At 54.2% G+C, this 19,219-nt stretch overlaps 1 protein-coding gene across 1 annotated transcript in view; it reads right to left on the minus strand.

The window, feature by feature from the left end:
- Positions 1 to 4,155: 4,155 nt before the first annotated feature.
- The window catches only part of Plxna1 (plexin A1), a 46,830-nt gene continuing 31,766 nt past the window's right edge, over positions 4,156 to 19,219 (minus strand). The window contains exons 21-32 of the mRNA XM_055617401.1: positions 18,231 to 18,373; positions 17,459 to 17,715; positions 17,279 to 17,345; positions 11,918 to 12,064; positions 11,646 to 11,805; positions 10,959 to 11,062; positions 10,602 to 10,698; positions 10,069 to 10,259; positions 9,783 to 9,952; positions 8,410 to 8,622; positions 8,162 to 8,312; positions 4,156 to 7,155 (exon numbers count right to left, since the gene is read on the minus strand). Of these exons, the coding sequence (XP_055473376.1) occupies positions 7,060 to 7,155; positions 8,162 to 8,312; positions 8,410 to 8,622; positions 9,783 to 9,952; positions 10,069 to 10,259; positions 10,602 to 10,698; positions 10,959 to 11,062; positions 11,646 to 11,805; positions 11,918 to 12,064; positions 17,279 to 17,345; positions 17,459 to 17,715; positions 18,231 to 18,373 (1,796 nt within the window). The 3' untranslated portion in view covers positions 4,156 to 7,059. The remainder of the gene's footprint in view (positions 7,156 to 8,161; positions 8,313 to 8,409; positions 8,623 to 9,782; positions 9,953 to 10,068; positions 10,260 to 10,601; positions 10,699 to 10,958; positions 11,063 to 11,645; positions 11,806 to 11,917; positions 12,065 to 17,278; positions 17,346 to 17,458; positions 17,716 to 18,230; positions 18,374 to 19,219) is intronic.

Genomic DNA, 19,219 nt, shown 5'->3' on the forward strand with positions numbered 1-19,219 from the left:
CACACACACACACACACACACACACACACACACACACACACACACACGCCCTGGCTGGTGCAAAACCCACACAAGAACCCTGGAATGCAGCAGGCTGTGTTGGGAAGGCCCCAGAAAGAACTGAACAGTTCTGGCTTTTGATCAGGCTGGCTAGTTCCCAGACCCCAGGGTCCTTAAACAAGCTCAAACTGCTGGCAGAGCACCAAACAGGAAAGGCTGCAGGGAGATTCCCACCTTTCCAGCTTCCTTTGAAACATGGGGGTGGGGGCGGAGGGCTGGGAATAGGGCATTCCTCAGACTTTGGCTAAGTTCTCGCTTTCCTCTTCTGGGTTTGATAGCTCTTTCCTGATTGGTCCCATTTTATTTCTTATTTGCATACATGCACATTCAGCCAATATATGGGAGAGTTACCACCCTCTGGACACAGTCTCCTTGCAGCATGCTGTGAAAGAGACAGGAAGGCTTCAGAGCCCAGATTCTGGCTCTAGCCAAGTTTCCAGGTCCTCTGTGGAGAAGGAAGACTGCCCTGAAAATTGAAGGGGGGAAATCCATCAGAGGCTTCCATGCCTGATGGCACCTGAAGCCCTCAAAGCTCTGGAGCTGGAAGCCTGCTGACACGTCTCTGGGCCGTAGCCTCAGGCCTGCTAACAACATGAAGCTGTAATTCTTGCAGCCTCTCTTGGTTGGTACCCTGCTGCCACTGAGCGTCTCAGAGTTCCACTCTCCTATTATGTGAATTTTCACTCCTGAGTGGCAATTTAAGTCCCCCTCCATTCCATCCTCCATCTGCTCCCTCCGTTCTTGGAGGCAAGGTGGGACAAGACTCCAAGATAGCAGAAGTAATCATCTCAACTGGGCACCAAAGATGAACCAAAGAAATGATTCCTCCCAGGTCTCACTGAGTGAACCATTGAGTTTATCAGTGTCGCTTGAGAGAGCATGGCTGACTCGGTGGCAGCTGACCCACTGAAAAGCCTGACCTAGCTTGGGTGACCACTCTCCAGATTTGCACCCCTGGAGCTCCCTGCCCAACATCCAGGCAGGTCCACTGGAAAGTCTCTTTCTCAGAAAGTGTCCCTGCTTATTTGACCTTGAGAACGGGGTTTCAGGGATCTTAGAGCTTTACCAGTCTTGGGAGACTTCCCTTTCTCTCCAGGAGGGAATGTCACAATGCCAAAGGAGTTGGGTTTAGGATTGTGCCGGCCAGGACCTGTGCCTGGGCACAGCTCTGAGTGATTTGCAAAACTCAGGCCCAAATGCGTTGACCGTTCTCCTGAGTGTGTGCCTGTCTGTGTCCAGCCAACCAGAGCATCTTCTCAGGGCCAGATTAATTGGTTCAAACAGACTGCCCTGAGGATAACAAATGAAATCCCCACCTGGACCAAAGGGGCCACATCCCTGCACTCCAACAGCCACCAGGGGACTGATCTGGAAAGATGCAGGAGACAGGAGAAGAAAGATGATGTGCTTATGACCTTGTAGAATCACCTGGATCTAGCCAAGGATGAAGCCAGGTAAACTCTTGCACCTTTGGAAAAATCAACTACCCCACTCTCATCTACCCCACCATGCTGCAAACAGAAAAGCACCTTTAAGGGACACACCCAGTTGTTTATTAGGGTGGATTATGAGCTGGATACAGCCAGGACGGCCAGAAAGCCTGGTTCCCAGCAGACCCCTTCTGTGAACATCAGGCAAGTCTCCAATGGGCAAGTAGTAACTACAGGTGCCTGCTCTCAAAAGGAGGCTTTCCTCTATGTTCCCAGTGTATGGGGATTCCTGGGTACTGCCCTTGTAGAACCTACCTCACCACAGAAAAGGGCTTCAGGAGCCATGGCAGTCTAAGAATGAATTCAGGCCCCACCTAAGTACCCTGGGTCCCTTGGAGCAGGTATCACACCTTTGCCCCTGGCCTGCTCTAAAATTAACCAACCTTGGCTGATTGCTGCTAGGCTGGACCACACTGAAGAAACAACATCCCCAGGACCTGGGCATGACCAGATCTGCCCTATACTGTCTCTTGGGCCTGGTATAGCTTGAAGAGACTATAGTCTCTTAGAACCTCACTCCAGGAGATCTAGGTGCTTAGCCAGGTGTGGCCAGTCCCCTCATGGGTTATCACAGACTAGAACAGTCACCTGTCAGAGATGTCTGCCACACAGCACCCCCAGTGGATGTAGCTGTGCTATTGCAGGTGCCTCCCTTCAGCCTAGCCCTGTAGCCCACCAAGAGCAAACCTAAGTCAGCTTCGAACTGGCAGATCCATTCCTCTGCAGGCAGCCTGTCCTGGCTCCTGCCTCACACAGGCCTCTCGTAGGTCTTCACATTGGCCTGTTGCCTAGGTCACTCTTGCTTCTGCAATTGGCCCTTCCTTCCTCTGGGACTACATGATGGGCAGGTCTCCATTCTTTCTCAAGGCCTGATCCTGGCCCTAGCTGGTTTGGGTTGGCTCCTGATATGGCCCTCTGAGTCTCAGCTAGACTTCCTCCATGCACCTGGGTCTATCAGCAAACATCTTCCTCAGACCTCTGGCCTGGTTTTCATCCCAGCTTACTGCTCTGTCCTCTGCTGGAGCCGTTGCTGCTTTGGGACCCAGCAAGGAAATGCAGCAAAACATCCTCTTGATCCAGAGTTAAGGACTGGCCTTGAGCCTGTGCCACCCAGACGCTGTGTCTATCCTGTGTGCTCAGAGCCACCACAGCCCTGCATGGATGGACTGCCACCTTCTCTAAGCTGTGTGGCAATCAGACCCTGCTTGCCCTAATCATGCTTGATCACCCCGTGCAGGGGCGCTGATTGCTGCTTTGAGAGGTTGCCTCGTTCCTGGATGGCAGGGCTGGAGCCCTTGGCAGCCTAACGAGGGTAATTGAGGAAGAGCTGATTGTGTCAGAAAGTCGGGAGGGCTCAAGAGACAGAAACGGGCCATGTCACACCCCAAATGAGACCACATTTGCTAAATCTGTTTCCCATGCAATTTCATGGTGATTACGTTGCTTGCTTTCTTTCTTCCTTCCTTTCTTTTTTAATACTGAGCAGGCTGGCAGGACAGACCAGCTGGGACTGGAGGAGCACTGATTGTGGTTTATGGAATGCCATCAGAGCCCAGAAAAGAATGGAATGAGACAGAGGCAGGTAGGCTGCTTCAGAGCCCATGGGGGACAGCCTGGCCTGGGACCTCTGCTCCCTAGACCGTCTCTGAGGACAGTCTCACCTCACAGGCCCCTTCGAAGCCTACTCCATGGCCTTGTGCAGTGGGATAACAGCACATCTCATCAGACATGGGTCCTAGCTCTTAAGATGCTCGTAAGGAGGTATGTGTCCACAGCCAGCGAGAGCCGCCTCCTTCAGTGCTCCTGTACCCAATTCCACACAACACTCTGTCCAGCTTAGAAGGACAAGACTGGGCACCTGAGCCAAGTCATGCCACAGCAGATTTATGAACCCGTCACCCCACGAAACTGAATGAATGTACACACAGGCTGTCCCACCCCAGGCTCCTTAGTGCAAGACCATGGTGAAGAGAGGCTCCTGTCCAAGCACTAGGAAAATACAACCATTTGTGCACAACTCAGGAACCCAAGGCCACAGCTCTGGGTCATGCATGCACTTCTGGCCTGCCCTAAACCCTGGGCACAGAATCTGCATTTTAGGTTAACAGGGCCTCAGGCCTTATAGACAGGTATGATCCCAGTGAAGGCTCCGCATGGACCTGCCACACAGGCTTCCACTGAGGTTCCTTCTCTGTTGAGATATGGGGGTATGTTGTTTGTGCTTTCCACATTAGATGAAACTGATGTGACACATGGGTCTAGCAGGTTTCTAGGCTCGTTCACATCAAGCCCCTGGTCTAGAGGGCAGCAGCTCCAGGGTGCCTGTGCCATCCTCCTGTGCTGCCCTGAGGATGTGCTAAGCTATTTCTGTGGTCACCACTAAAATAAGACCCAGAGACACAAGCTTTAGCAAAAATGTTTAATCTCTCCTTAATGTGTGTTTATTTACAAGTACTAAATCTGAAGAACTGTAAAATAGGAAATAGCCGTATATTTACACATCTGATGGCTGAGCGTATTGGCTCTGCCGCTTCCAGAGAAGCAATGGCCGAGGCCTGGTCTACTCAGACCGTTCAAATGACCAGTTTTTTTTTTTTTTTGGGGGGGGGGGGGGGGGGGGGGGGAGTGTTCTGCGGCATTAAAGGACAGCTAATCATGGGCTTCGCCTTAAAAATATCTTTCTCTCTCTAAATATATCTACTCTAGCTTGTGTAGCACCGATGTGAGCCACCAGATCCAAACTGGGGGAACTGGAGTATGGGGTGGCGGTGGGGACCCTCTGTAACAACAGAGGTTGATGGCCTGTGCCTAGAATTCAATGCTGTGCCTTTAGGGGACACATCCAGGCCCTCATCCCTACTGCCCTATTCAGCTGTCCAACCATAAGAGGGTGAGGCAGCTGAAGCACAGGCCAGCCCAAGGCATGTTGTATGTGGAGGCTAGGCACCCAGGCCCAGCTTATAAGGGCCCAGGCACTCTGAGTATGGGTGCACAGGGAAAGACCAGGCAGGGAGTTAGGCTTTTGGGAATGGGGCCCATGGCAGCACGGCAGTACCAGGAGTGTTAGGGCCAGGATGGCTGGAGTAGTGCTTGGCCACCTCCCTGGGCCCTAGGACTGTACAGGGTGGCCCTGAATATCCACTACCCAGTGCAGAGTAGGCTCCAACCCCAAGCCATGTTGTGGCTGGAGTGGAGCCCTTTGCAGGGTACCACAGAGATGGATGGCTCTTGAAGACCAAGGATAAGCAGATGTCAGAGACCACCAGTCTAGGAGTGGCAGGGAGGTGAGGCCTGGCCCTGATGGCTGTGCCGAGATGTGTGGCGAGAACAGCTAGGGCAGCTCGCATGTAAACAGATACGCTAAAGTGCTTGCGAACAGATGCCCTGGGGAAGCTGCTCCAGACCACCTCACCACCCACCGGACACCCACATGGGCGAGGTGGCTTGGTAGGGTAGAGTGAGGTTGTCCCATTCTGAGGGAGCCTGGGGGCCTTTGTCAGGATAGTGGGGCTGGACAGTGAAGGCATTGAGCCTAGAAGCTGTGCGTGGTCCAGGCAGAGCTGGAAGAACTGGGGGCTTCCATCTGAAGCCCACATCCAGGGAAGACTTTAGGGGAAACTGAGGCTCCCACCCAGGCACAGCCCAGAGGCATCAGAAGGAGGGGATATATCCACGGGTAAAACCCCAGGCAACAGGGGCTACTGAGAAACGGCTATATCCAGGCTGGCTAGCCTTGGCTCTGACCCCATATCAGCCCAAGGAGTGAGCCACACAGACGAGGTGGGGGTCTCACCAGAGCTCACGGCCCCTTGACAACCATGGAGGAGGAGCTCCCTGAGTCCTTGCGCAGCCCCATACCGACTAAAGGCGCAGCTCTAACCTGACCTCCACCCTGTCCCACCTGGCTCCCTAGCTTGGAGTGTGAAGGACCACGAGGCTAACAGCCCATGGACGTGGTGTGTGCTGTCCCCAGCACTGAGGCTGGGCCTGGCCACAGATAGCTGTCCCTTAAGATCCATTATAATCTTTAGTACCATCGAAAAAGTGAACTCGAAAAGGGGATAGGCCGCTCGCTTGCTTTCCCAATGACTAATTAATTAAAAAATAAAAATAAAAAAGGGTCTAACCACCTCTAGTATTCAACACTTGCAATTTGAAAAGATCAACTCAGACTAAACGCTAGCACAGTCATGCAGGTCCACAGCCTCTGCACCCAAAGCTCGGGGCACCACAAATCTCGAGCAGTGGCTTCTTCCATCTGTGGGAAGCAGAGGCCACATCAGATGGCAGCTCTAGGGCCCTTGGCTTTGCTCTCTTCCACCTGGGTTCCTCCTGAACTGCCTTCCTGTGTCTCCTCCCTCAAGTAACTGTACAGCACCCCACTGGGGCCGGGGCCACACACACATATATATATATATATATATATATATATATATATATACACATACATATATATGTACAGGGTCCATTAAAAATGTGTTGTTGCTCCTTGAGGGCAAAGGTAGACACAGCTGACTTCCGGTCCCTTGGGTCACTGCCCACGGCCAGCTGGGTGGCAGAAGTGACCCCCACCCCCAGGGCAGAATGCAGCAGGATTTCTTGTTCCCTTAAAAGCAGTACCCAGATGTCTCACTGTGGAGGGGCCAGGACACTGCTGAGATGCCAGACTGGAAGCCACGGTGGGTGTCAGGGGCAGGGAGGAGAGAGGATGAAGGGATGGTGGTCTGCTATCCTCCTGATCTCCATGGTGGGCTGAGCCAGGAGCAGGAGGAGGGGAATAAATAATGGGAACATGCACTCTGAATAGAGCCCCAGGCCCGGAGGCTCCCAGAGGCACAGCCCTGAGGACAGAGAGGGGATCACCTAGCCGCTGTCCGAATGTCACTTGGGAGTGGGGTCTGCAGCCCTCCATAGGAGGGGAGTGGGGCCTCTCCCCAGCAGAAGGATGTGGCACTCCAGCCTTGGCCGCGCAGAGCACGCGGTGAATCTGAGGGTGGTGGCAAGCATGGTGTGCTAGAGTAGAGGCTGGTGGGACAGCCCCAGGCTGTGGCTCTTTTGGACCAGCCCTGGGTATCTCACCTTTCCCTCAGACTCTGCCTGCTGGTAGCATCTGGAGAAGCCAGGAACTGCAAATTGGTCCAGACCCTTGTCCTGTTGTCCTCCCTCTGGAGGGCCTGGCCTTCTATCTCGGCCCCTCAGAGGCCACCTCTCTCCCAGGAAGGCCACCAGCAGCTCTTGCCAAGCAGCAAATATCCCTGGACAGGACCAGCCACGTGGTGCAATCCTTGCCCCAAGGCTGCAAGCCCTAGGCACAGAGGTGGCTCAGCAGGAACCCTCACATCCACAGCGATGAAAATCGGCCCTGCACGGCAGGGAGAGAAAGGCGAGGGCCAGGACCCAACTGCAGCCCCACACCTGGCACTTGGTACAGGTGGGCCAAGGGCTGTCTCCTGGGTCCTCCTCTGCTGCCCTCCTGCTCTGCCTCCTGCTGGGTGGTCACTTCCAGGGTTCAGCTGCTCAGGGCCATTGTGTCCACCACCTGCTCCAGTTTGCTCCGAAGCCGCTGCCTTCGAGCCTGCTCATCTTTTTCCAGTGCCACCAGAATCTGTGGGGGCCAGGGGGTGGGGTGGGATAGCGTTAGGGTTGACTATCCATAAACATGGGCTAGAAGCTCTCAGGGAATCTGCATGGCTATCACATGTGACATGTCCCCAGTAGTGTGCCTTGGAGGATTTTGGGAGCAGTCATTCAAGACCTGACTCTACTGGTTTCTAACTGTGAAAACAGTTCTGCTCCAGAGTAATACAGCATTTAGGCTGCACCCCAAGATCATCACTTTCACCTCATCTCCTACATCAACAGGTTCTGGCTCTGGCCTCTCCCGCCCCACCCCTTTCAGGCTTCTGTGTGCCTTCTATAGCAGAGCTCCACTCCCTGCCTTCTGATGGGCATGGCCACTGACCTCTCCTGTCGCTGGGTTTCATACGCTCTTGAGTATCACACCCCTCCCTGCAGCCACCTGACTCCCACACCTCAGTCTACAGGAGCCCAGACTCAGTAGCCTATCCTGTAACAATCCATCTGACTCAGAGACACAAGCCAAGTTCAAAGCCTCCACACCCAGGTCACTCTGACCTGTGGACATCTTCTGTCCGTTTCTGGGCAGATCCTAGCTCTTCCATGTGGACTCCAAGGATCTTGGCCAGCCAGGCCCACTCCACCTCACTGTCATCTTGGCACTGCCCACACATGCCCAGGACTGAGCTATCTGCACCCATAAGCTCTAGCCCAGAGTCAGGTCACCCCAGAGAGATGAGCAAGGAGACCTGCTCCTTGGCAAAGAACAAGGAGCTTCCTGCAGTCCTACTCCAAGTCAGAAGACACTGACAGCCCACGCCCAGCCCCAGAGATATCATGCAGTGCAGTAATAGCCCACAGCTATTCACTCCAGGAAGACATTGTCACCCTGTCCCCCCTCCTGCCCCAGAGACCCTTCGGTGTACCCAGAATCTCTGATTTCCTTACTGCCCCAGGGTAGTCAGGTGAAGAAAGGAAGTATTGGGAGAATTCTGAGATGCAGGAGGAGCTGGGGCAGGGGAGAGGGGACGTACCTCATCCTTGTACTTGGCAATGTAGGAGTAGATCTCGTGCAGGGCACTCATGCTGTTGAACTGGCTGAGGTGCAGCCGGGACTGCTCTGCCAGGTAGGCGCTCATGTCTTGGTCACTGATGGCAGGCATCTTGGCAATGTCAGCATAGTACCTGACAGCAGGTGGCAGGGTTGGCATGGGTGGGGTCACAGGGCCTCCCCCCCACCAACCTGTGGCCCTAGTCTGCATGACCCCTACTAGCCACCCACCTTTCGACCCAGCTCTTGTAGTTGGGGATGTCCTTGGCGTAGAGCAACTTGTTGGAGGGCGAGTCTTTGCCCAGCTTGTGCTCTGATGTAGAGCAGGAGTCCATGAAGGTCTGGGCCACCACCGACAGGCAGGCATCTGTGATGCTGTTCTTGTGGATGTCGAACACAAACTGCGGGTTCTTGATCACATTCACCCAGAAGCGCAGGGGCAGGCTGTGGACAAGCAGGCCCAAGAGTGCTCAGGAGGGCTGCTCTGCACCCCACTCCCCTTCTGGACAGCAGCTAGGAGAGTGTGCAAGTGGGACAGGCCCCTTACCCCACTAGCCAGACAGGACATGCTGCCCACAACCTGGTACCTCCAAGAGCAACATTCCACATGTCCAGCTTATGTACAAGGGCCATCCCTGGGGCCTACACACTGGCTTATGCCCTACTCCTGTGCTCAGTTCCAGCCTGAAGACATGTGCCTTAATACCTACCCTCTATGCCCTACAAGGTCTCAGACGACCTTGGCCAAGTACACAATTATAACACATGCTGTTCAAACAGAAACTAAATAACTTGCTGGAGACTACAGTCATGTGCCCAAAGCCTGATAACCCCACATGGCTGAGGCAGATGTTCTAGAATAAATCTAGAAGATTCTGTGCAGCAGAGTACTCCTGGCCAGTGCTGCCTTACAGCAGTTCCTCCCTTGCTGGGACCCCTGATAGGCAGCACAGATGGAGCAGGGACTTAGGCTCCCACCGCCTTGGAGGGAGGCAATAAAAGCCAAGAGGAATCTTGAGAGAGAGGAAAGGATACAGGCTCTGGGCTGAGGCCAGGACCATCCAGCACAAATAGACTGAGAGACATGAGATGTGAGGCTGATGGCCAAGTCGACTTGGAGGTCAGAGTACAACTCCAGGAAGTAAGGAGTTAACAGAGAGGTATGGACATGAAAGGAACACCCTGGTGGGGATGTACAGTGAGGGCCTGGTGATACAGTGTCCAACACTGCTGGGGAGGAATCTTCAGTCCAAGTGGCTCTCCTCTAAAGTAGGCTATGGGGGTGGGAGGGCCATATACAGGGGTGGAGCCTACTGGCTCCTTTTAGAGCCATCTTTATCCCCAAATGCCATCACCACATATCACTGAGCACAGGCTTGTACTACAAATATGACTTCCTCCACACTATCAATTGGCTCTGGCCCACCAAGCTCTGTTTTTTACATGGCAGCCCCTCATCCAGGGAATTCCTACAGGCTAGAATAGTAGGGTTGTGGCAGAATCCAGGGCTAGAAACTGGAAAGGCCCAGGGAGATCTTGGCACTGTAGGGCTCGTGGCCCACTATGCCCTGCCCCTGGCAGCCCCACCCTTGTGGTAGTCGCACCAATTGCTCTTCCAGGTATGGCGCACATCAGAGTCGTGGATCTGGTGCTTGTCAGCCTGCTCATCTAAGAAGTCAAACATGTACTTGATGGCCAGAGGCAGGGCCGAGCCACGGTGCGCTGTGCTGAAGATGGTCTCAAACAGGTCATCCACGAACTTCTGCAGTGTTCCCTACAGATCAAGATACTGAGCTTCAGGGCTGTACAGGGCACCAACCTCCTAGGATGACCCGGACAGGTGTGTAGATAGGAACTCTGGGTTTGGCCCTGTTTCTTCCATCCACCTACCTTGGTGGCCAACAGCCTTGTCAGGTAGATTTCAGAGACCATCTTGCTGCCTCGGTCACCCTCGCGCTGGTCCAGGTGGTCGTGGTTCTTCACCAGGTGCCACAGCTTTGTTCCACTTTCCAGGTCTGGCGTGATCATGGGTGTTCGTGAGCGTAGGCTGTCGGGGCTACTGGCTGTACGCAGCATGCTCTCTGCGGGAATAGCCTGTCAGCTGGCAAGGCTGTGTCCCTCGCCCATGGCCAGACCCTGCCCCACCCCAGCCAGTTTTCCCTCAGAATCTGGGGCACCAAGGTTCCTCCTAGGTATGTTGGAGAAGGCCACTGTGGCTACTTGAGCAACATGAGGTTGCTTAGTTACAGGCTATAGGAAGAGGTGCTGCTTCAGAACTGAAGGGAAGGCCAAGAGCCCAGTCACATGCCACAGCCATATCCTCTTAGTCCTGGCATCCAACATACTATGGCAGAGCACTAGAAGGGCATCCCTCGAGGTCCACACCCACTCACTGCCTGCTTGCAACCCTGCAGGCCCCTCACCGTATCTGCTGAGAGACTTAGTGAAGGTGGAGGAGTTGGAAATGTTGTAGGCAGATGTCTGCTTGGGTACTAGTGCCACCGATGACCCATCTGTCACCTGTGGGCAGACATCAAGGATACAAGTTCCCAGGGTGCCACTAAGATATCCTGCCCAACCCGGGGACCTAATGACATCCCAGGTTCTGCCCCTGGAGGCAAATCATGCCACCACTCTGAATCTCCACTGGGATGGTTCCAGGGCGATAATCTCTTGGGCAGGGCACAGTCCACACCTGGTTGGGCATGTTCCAGTTTAAGGGAAGGAAAGCCCACACAGTGGCCAGATTGGGTGGCCTGGTCCCTGGATGGCAGGATCACCTGATAGTGAGCCAGTGTGTTCAGCCTCTTCCAGTCGTTGTCAATTTTGGTGGTGACATCCTCATCCTGAAGGATGATGCGTGCCATGCGGCCCTGGCGCCACTCTGCAGGAATAGGGTATTAGAGGTGGTGGGCCCTCCCTTCTTCCCTCCCTCTCTCCTATCCAAGCTCCTCATTCTGCTTGCACACAGAACAAGAGTGGGGTAAGACACGAAGGCAGGAGTGGCTTGCTCTGCCTGGGATAGAGTCAGAACCTGAGGCTCCACCAATGTGTGCTCCATTCACTGGCTCAGTGGTGGCACAGTCTGTCCATGGAGCTAGCCCTTTATCTGCTGTCTGGATGAACCCAAGAGGTAGGCTCTGCTTTTACCTAGGTTCCAGGCCCAGCCTTCCAGACACACCTGCCACAGGATCCCAGAACTGTGTCACACCTCTTTCAACTTCCCCCAATACAAAGGCTTGTTCCCTCAGCCCTGACAGCCCTGGCTTCCCAGAAAACATCAAACTAAAGGTCTACCTCTTCTCCTCAGGTCTCCATCACTCTACCCTGGCTGCAGGCTCTGTCACCTCCATTGCAGACTATCTGCTGAATATCTTCCAGTAGGCATCTCCTACCATCAGGACAGGGGGGCCGCTAGGGGCCTGGCCTCTAACCAGCACACACAGGGACACTTGCCCGCCACTCACCCAAGTCCATGTCCCCAGCCTTGGGCCGCTGTGAGTAAGGCACACCCTTGTACACAGCATCCAGTAGCTTCTCCTTGACCTGCGTCACAGTGTCGCAGTTCAGCCCCTTCACAGGAACCTCAGGCGCATTCTCATTCTCAGGGTTCACACAGTTCAGGGTCTGTGTGTGAGGGAGGTGGTACGGTAGCATCAGCCCTACTCCGCACTTCTGCTATCCCTGCTCGCTCAATTCAGTGTCACTAGAAAGGGAGGACCCAGGACTGGGGGCTCACCAGGGTCTTGTAGTCAATCTGCTGCCGAATGAGCTTGTCCTCGCTCAGAGAGTAGCGGGCCTCCCCTGTGATGGCATCAATGGGACCCTTCTCCATTTGCTGCTTGATGGCACAGTACAGCATGAAGAGGGGCTCCCCAGCACACTCCTGTGTGGGTGGTAGAGTGTGAGCTTGGGCCAGGACCTAGACAGCCTTTTAAGGGCTATCTAGCTGCTTCCCATAGCCCCATCTCCTCTTAGGAGGCAAGCCTGTCTCTGGAGCCAGCACCAGGTGAGGAAATCTAGTGAGCGACAGCCCCAGTGTCCTTACACCGTGGACACAGAAATCCTCGATACGTACTGTAGGTGTAGTGGGTACAGGGTAAGGGTCAGTGCACAATATGAGCATGCAGGAAGACTACGGTAGGTGGACTCAGGCCTGCAGTCTCCGCGGTGAACCCTGCCCTTGCTGTACGCCAGGTGTACACCATGGCCTGCTGGATGTCCAGGAACCCACCTAGCCAGAAGTTCAGAATCACCAAGATCACGTTTTCACTATGATCACCAGCACAAACATGCTGACTCCTGAGGCTCTTCATCAACAAGGGGCAAAGGAACCCACAGCCTGGTGCCAAGGAGAAATGGGGGCAGGCAGGGTGGCCTCTGGGCACTTGGTGAGGGCCTGCACTATCTTTGCCTCCAGCTACCTGTCATCTGGCTCCCTGACCTGCAGCTGTGGGGCCATATCTAGGTCCCACCCCAGGGCCTTTGCCCCTGCCTCTATCCTTCCCTTATGTCCTCCCAGATCCTGGATTGAGGCAGTCTGCTTTGAGAGCCACAGCAGTGCAGGGGAGGCAGCCACTGCTGAGTGAGCTGGCGAAGAAAAAACTATCACATTACTCAGCAAGGTGAGGGAAGCAGCTGGCTGGAGCGCAGGCCGGTCCCATGGCCCTGAAGGCCCGCCCCTGACTGCTGGTGTCACTCCTCACCGTGGCCACTGGCTGAGGCTGGCCCAGGTGGGGCCCTGGCAAGCCCATAGTGACTCTGCTCCTGTACCCAGATGCTCTAGCCCCTTGTTAGCATCTGAGGCAATTAAAGAGACAGCTGCTAAGGAACTGCCGGGAGCATAGATCATCCCGAGACCTTCCGACAACATTCCTGTCTTTGAAATTATGTTTCATTTGCAAACTTGGCTTCATTAAGTCAGCCAGTAAGGAGGAGGGAGGGGGAGCAAGTTGGGACTCAGAGCCATCAATAGCTGCCTCTTTCTGCAAATACTACCTCATAAGGTTTCCCCAGATTAGATGTCTACCCTTGGGTTCCTAAGCAGATCTGAGGAGGCAGGCCAGTGCCCAAAGACTTGAATGCAGACCCACCCAACCCTAACACATCTGCCCAGGAAAGCCAGGGCCTCTCAGAGAAAGCTCATATTCGGCCAGGAGAGACCCAGAACGTAGCGTGCCCCTGCCAGCCTGGACCATCACTTCTCCCAGGCCTGCCAAGACCATGAAAGAGCAACCAGAGATGAGAGCCCAGAAAGGAGGTGGGCCCAGGATGAAGCTGTCCTAAGCCCAAGGCTTTCCTCTCTCTGTGCCTCATTTCCCTGTCCCATGACAGGGAGAACGTAGGGCCTCAGCTTCCTCTCAACTCTGCCAAGAAGGTACAGAGAATGGTCCTTTCACATAGAGAGAGACAACAGAGGAGGAGTGCAGGTCAGTAAATGGGGCAGGGTAACAGCTTTTCCATCTGCAAGGGAAGTCAACGCAGATCCCTAGCTCATGCCACACACTTCACCTCTAGCAGAAAAGCTGCAAATGATGGAATGTTGGTACTTAAAACAACAAAACTCACCATATTAAAAAAAAAAAAAACAAACCTAGAAAACACACAAATGTGAAGATGAAAGTAGCTAGCTGAGCAAGATGTTTAACTTGTTGAGCAAGTGCCAGCCACAGCAGCATGCTGTCTGTGGCGGTGCCGGTGTCATAGCACCCGAGCCTGGAAAGATTCTGGGAATCGGCACATCTTAGGCTGCAAATGAGCGTGCCTGGTCACCTGTGATCACTCCGGAAGCCCACAGCAGACAGCTCCACCAGAAGCATTGGGGAAGAGTTCAGAGTCCCGTAAGTGTCTGCCAATGGGACAGAGGACAGTGAAAGTGACGACACAGTGGTCACACTGTGGAACATAGGGCAGCTGCCAAGAGAGCAAATTCTGTGTGCCAGAGTACCTGAAAATGTGGGCCTAACCTGACCTGGGGTGGAGGTAGAAGGGAGTGAAGTATGAGGTGAAGTGCATGGTGTGACAACGAAGCCCTCAGGAGCGAGGTGCAGCAGCTGGCCCCACAGTGAAAAGCACTCAGGATGGGTGTGGCTACCCGAAGCTCAGGAGGCAGTGGCGTGTGTGCCTCTGTGTGTGTGTGTGTGTGTGTGTGAGAGAGAGAGAGAGAGAGAGAGAGAGAGATATACTCAAGCCAGAGCTGCAGACTAACAATGACAGTACAGCCATAACTCAAGAAAAAATGTAACAAAACCTGTTCCTTTACCATAGACCTTTGCTTTAATTCAGGAACCTGCCTAGTATGACAAGCACTGAGTACTGATGGTTGTGACCACCAGAGCTAGGGCCCTGCCCCTTTACCTCAGAGGTGCTATCGATAGTGTAGTAACAGGTAAGCAGAGCAACTACCTGGAGCATGCATTTTAGTTACCTGTATCTGTGGGGTGGGGGATGGGCTCAGATCCTGCCCACGTGCAGATTCATGAGGCCTTAGACTAAACCCCACGCATTCTGCTTTCCCTTCCATCCTCCCCAGTCAAAGTGAGCTGGGTATGTGGCTGGCTATGCTGGCCAGAGGGGGCAGTTCTTGTCTGGGAGGGGACAGATCATGCTTTTCAGAGTGGCTCATGGCTTAATACACCTGCATTTCTCTAAGCTGTCCACTGCACACTACGGACTGTAGCTGAACACAAGCAACTCACCCAAAGGAAAGCAGAGCAGCAGTGCAAGAAACACACAGACCACAGGCTTCTGCCAACACACGTGGGTCTCAGTCACAGACCTGGGCGAACCCAGACGGCAGCGCAAAGGTATAATGGAGGATTCTGTTTAGAGGAGCGTCCCCACAGCAGTCTAATGCAGAGGCAGAAACTACAAAGATGGTGCAGCGGAGGGTGGGGAGAGGAACAAGGCGTGTTTCATGCAGACAGATTTCATTCTGTTTTACAGGACAGTACTGTAGATGACGGTTGTGAGGGCTGCGCTTTGCAGCTGCAGTAACTTCAGTGACCTGTACACTAGACACTCTGGAGGCTGAAGAACAAAGGCCATGCGTTTGAGGCCAGCCTGGGCTATCTAGAGAGGCCTTGCCTCAAATAAGATGGGTTGGTGAGATGACTCAGTGGTAAAGGAACCCGCTGTCAACCCTGCCAACCTGAGTCTGATCCCGGGGACCCACGTGGCGAGAGGAGAGGCAACCCCGTAAGCTGCCCCGACTTCTGTATGTGCACTGTGGCATACGTCCACACAGTAAATAAAAAGGTAATTTTTTAAAAGCTTAGAAGGTAGTTAACTCTACTGTGGATATTTCAATCCAGCACAACGTTTTTAAAGTCTGATGGCATGTTAAAAAGAGACCAACCATTGAGCCATGACAGGGTGGAGGAACATGTCTTATGACTGGAAGGCTATGTAGTATGTGACTCAAGCCTTAGACTCCAGAAAAGGCACAACTATGGCCAGGAGGAGGGTCTGGTGGCCTGCTCAGGGAAGGCAGGCACTGAAGTGTATCCTCTCTCAGCACTAGAAAGCAAACGCTCATCAAGAGGCCCAGTGGCTCAGTGGCCACAGATAGAGATGGAACAGGCCCAGGCCAATCTGGGTTCACTCCTGGGGTGGGAGGATGCTCTCTCTCCAGGAGGAGGAAGGCTCCAGTACCGCCTCCTGTGGCCTGGCCTTGGGTATGTGAAGTGCCTGTTTCCACTGTACAGCAAAAAAGGCCACACAAGAACCAGAGCTGACAGGAGACCCCCAAGCTCCCTGCCCAGGGCCGAAGAGTAGACCTGGGGCAGGTGGCCCACTCGTTTCCCTGAAGCTCTACTTCCTCCTTCTTGCTGCTCCCTCAGTTGCCTTGCTCCCCACCCCCATCACCATTCCTTCAACACTGACTACTCTGAGACACCAAGGCCCCTCCTTGAGGCTGTCCCAGATGTCTGATGGGTTCCACTCCCTCTGTCCCACAGTAACAGGTGCAGAGCTAGCTGTGCCAGCTTCCAGAGGCAGCCTGCCTCCCCACATGGTAGCACTAGACACTCCAGAGCTGGCTCAGGATCTGAGGCCCAACGGGGCGAACTGCACTCGCTCCTCAGTGTGGAGAATGACGATCAAATGGGGTCAGCACGTGTCAAGACCCAGAATGAGCACAGCTGCTGGACTGCCTTAGCCCGTGCCCAGCCTGGCTTCTTCTGGTTCGCAGAGCCTGCTTTAATGAGCATGTAAATAGCTGTCCACACGGCAGCACTTTCGCAGGAGATGTGCCCATTAATTCTAATGGGGCTGCTGTGCACACAGACCCCCTTCTCCCCAGCTATCCCAGTGCCATCCAAGTCACTTTTCTTCATCTCTGGTCCCCCAGCCCTTCTGGCTTACTCCTCACAACCACTCCTCACAGCCATGTCCTACCTGCTGGCTCTCTTCCCATCAAGCAAAGGCATCCCACCAGGGATCTGCTCTGAGCAGACCCATGTGCTCCACTTCTGGGCCAGCCAGTCAGAGCTCAGCAGCAGCCTACTTGTGAGGACTGTCCAGGGGCTGGCACAGACAGCACCAGTCCCATCCTTGCTCCGCTGCCCCGCTTGTCACTGAATCCAGAGCACTGGCTAGGGCTGTCATGCAGAGGTTGTACTCCCCGGGGGACCCACTGTCACTGCTGTGATACGCATCCCATTGGCTCTAAGGTCAGAGGAAGCCAGAGAACTTCCTGGAACTTGAGTCTCCAAAGTACAGGCAACCAGATGAACCAACCAGCCCATCCTGGCACCTGCTGGGGTTCTGGAGAGCCAGAAGCCCAGGATGAACTCACACCCCACCGTGGACTGCACAAAGGCACAGGGCTGATGTCAGGCTCTCAAGCTAGTCTAGGTGCAATCCTCCTCTTGAGCCTGGCAGCTGGAGATCTAAGCTTCTATCCCTCCCTCTGTAGGGGGCACGGATCAGCACAGGAAACAGCCAGGAGCAAGAAGTCTGGGTTGCTGGTTTGAGACCGTCACACCTGGGACCTGGCCTTTGTATCTCCTTTGACATTTGGCTTCCACCCCACTCCACTCCTCCCTCCCCCATTCACTGGGCCTCTGAGTCCTAGCTGGCCTGACACAGATAAACCTACCTTGAGGAACTTATACAAAAGGAAGGTAAACCAGTTAGTCAGCATTTTCTCTGCCACTGATTCAGTCCTGTGGAAAGAGCAACACGTGAGAGAGTGGAGCCACGTCCCCCACCCCACAAGCAAAGGTCCTCACGACTCCCATGGCGACCCCATCTATAGGCCAGGCTCCCCTCCTTGTACCTCCGCAACAGCAGCTTGGGGTGGTTCTTGCTTTCCAGGTTCTTCTCAATGAGGTCAGACAACAACTGCTTAAGCACACCTGTGGCATACTCCATCTCACCCTGCAGGGCTGTCATGATGAGCGAGGCCACATTTCCACGGTCACGCATGGAGAAGCTACGCTGGGCCTCCAGCGTACGGATGAAAGTCAGCAGGAAGTGCTTCTTGGTCAGCAGCTGTCCGAACAGTGTCAGTGACTTCTCCACGTTGGCCTGCACCTGGGGGCACAACGGCCTGCTCAGACCACAGAGGCACATGGCCCCAACAGCTAAGGCAGGAGCAAGACCTTTTGTGACACCAAGGCTACCTGGGCCTGGAGCACACTGGGAGGTCAGGTTGCCCTCATTGCATAGTGCAGTTCAACACCCAGATCCCCCAAGAGACCTAGGCAGGTGAGTGGCAGAAAGCCCCACGCAGCCAGGCACAGGGAGAGGAACCAGGATTTCAGGCAAAGGGAAGTTATCTTTGGTGGGGCACTGCTCCTTGTATAGGGGCTTGTTCTTGTCTCCTGAAGAACTATGGGCAATGGTGTCACCCAGGGTAAGCCACCTGCACCAGAAATCAGGCCCTGGCCTCAGAGCTCAGAAGACCCAACCACGTGCTGGCTCCAACGTGGGTATAACCCAATACTCCCTACTTGGCTAAGCCCTGCAACTTTCTCTCGAAGGCCATGCCAGCCCTACACCCTTGGCTACCCATGATCCTTTAGAAACCTCTAAGCTGGCAGTCCTACCTCCATCTCCTTGAGTACAGGATGGTCCTCAATCCCAGGAAACAGCACTCGCATGGCATATGTGCGGTAGTCAAGGAATGGGATGCCAGCCCCATCCAAGTCACTGGTCAGCTCATGGATGTCTGTCTGTAGCTCTGCAAAGGCTGTAACCAAATACGGGGTCAGAGGCAGCATGCCTGAGGGTCCCCTCCCCCGTTTCAGTCCCAGCTTATCCACTGTCTGGCTAGAATCACTGGTCCTGACCTTAAAGAAACCAATGTGTCTTTCTGTGCCTCAGTTACCCTAGTTGAGGACAAAAATTCTTTCCCTCTGCACTACCATGAGATTAACCAGATAAGGGTAACAATGTCTCCAATACTGGGTGGATAGGAATGGGAAGTTCTTTAGCAAAGACCCAGCCCTGCATGGACCAGGAGACATGATATTCTAATACTATCCCTGGGCTCCCAGCCCCATACCAGCCACTGCATTATACACACCACGTGCCCAACGCCTTCAACCCAACATCTTAGTCCATACCACCTGTCAAAGTCAAGAAAAACATGGCAGAGTGGCAGGCCCTATCGAACGTTCCAGAGCTGTGAGCTGTCAGCCCAGTAGTTGCCCACTATCTGGTCAGGAGTCAGAGGGGCAGGGCAGGCTCTGGAGCGCCTAGTGGGTTTGGTGATGTACTGTGCCTTCATCTCCTGGCTGCTGGCAGAGAAGGCACTATGAACCCTGGACATTCAAACTCCCTCTACAGGTGGGAGTCAATAGCCTCTACTCTCCAGGCTCACGTCTGCATCCTGTCCACCAGAGCTGTCCACAGGGCAGGTACCAAGTCAACCATGCAGCCATTTGGGCCTCTCAGGGCCACTATGTAATATCCAGAGGTGTGGGCATTGTCCCTGTGCCCATTCTACAGACTAGAAGATCAGGGCACAAAAGATTAGGTGGCACAACCCCTGGATTATAGCTGTACGGAAGGTGGTTCCTTTACCAGCAGGGTG

The sequence above is a fragment of the Psammomys obesus genome, unplaced genomic scaffold (genome assembly GCF_907164565.1).
Source record: "Psammomys obesus unplaced genomic scaffold, mPsaObe1.curated_primary_1811, whole genome shotgun sequence".
Classification (NCBI taxonomy): domain Eukaryota; kingdom Metazoa; phylum Chordata; class Mammalia; order Rodentia; family Muridae; genus Psammomys; species Psammomys obesus.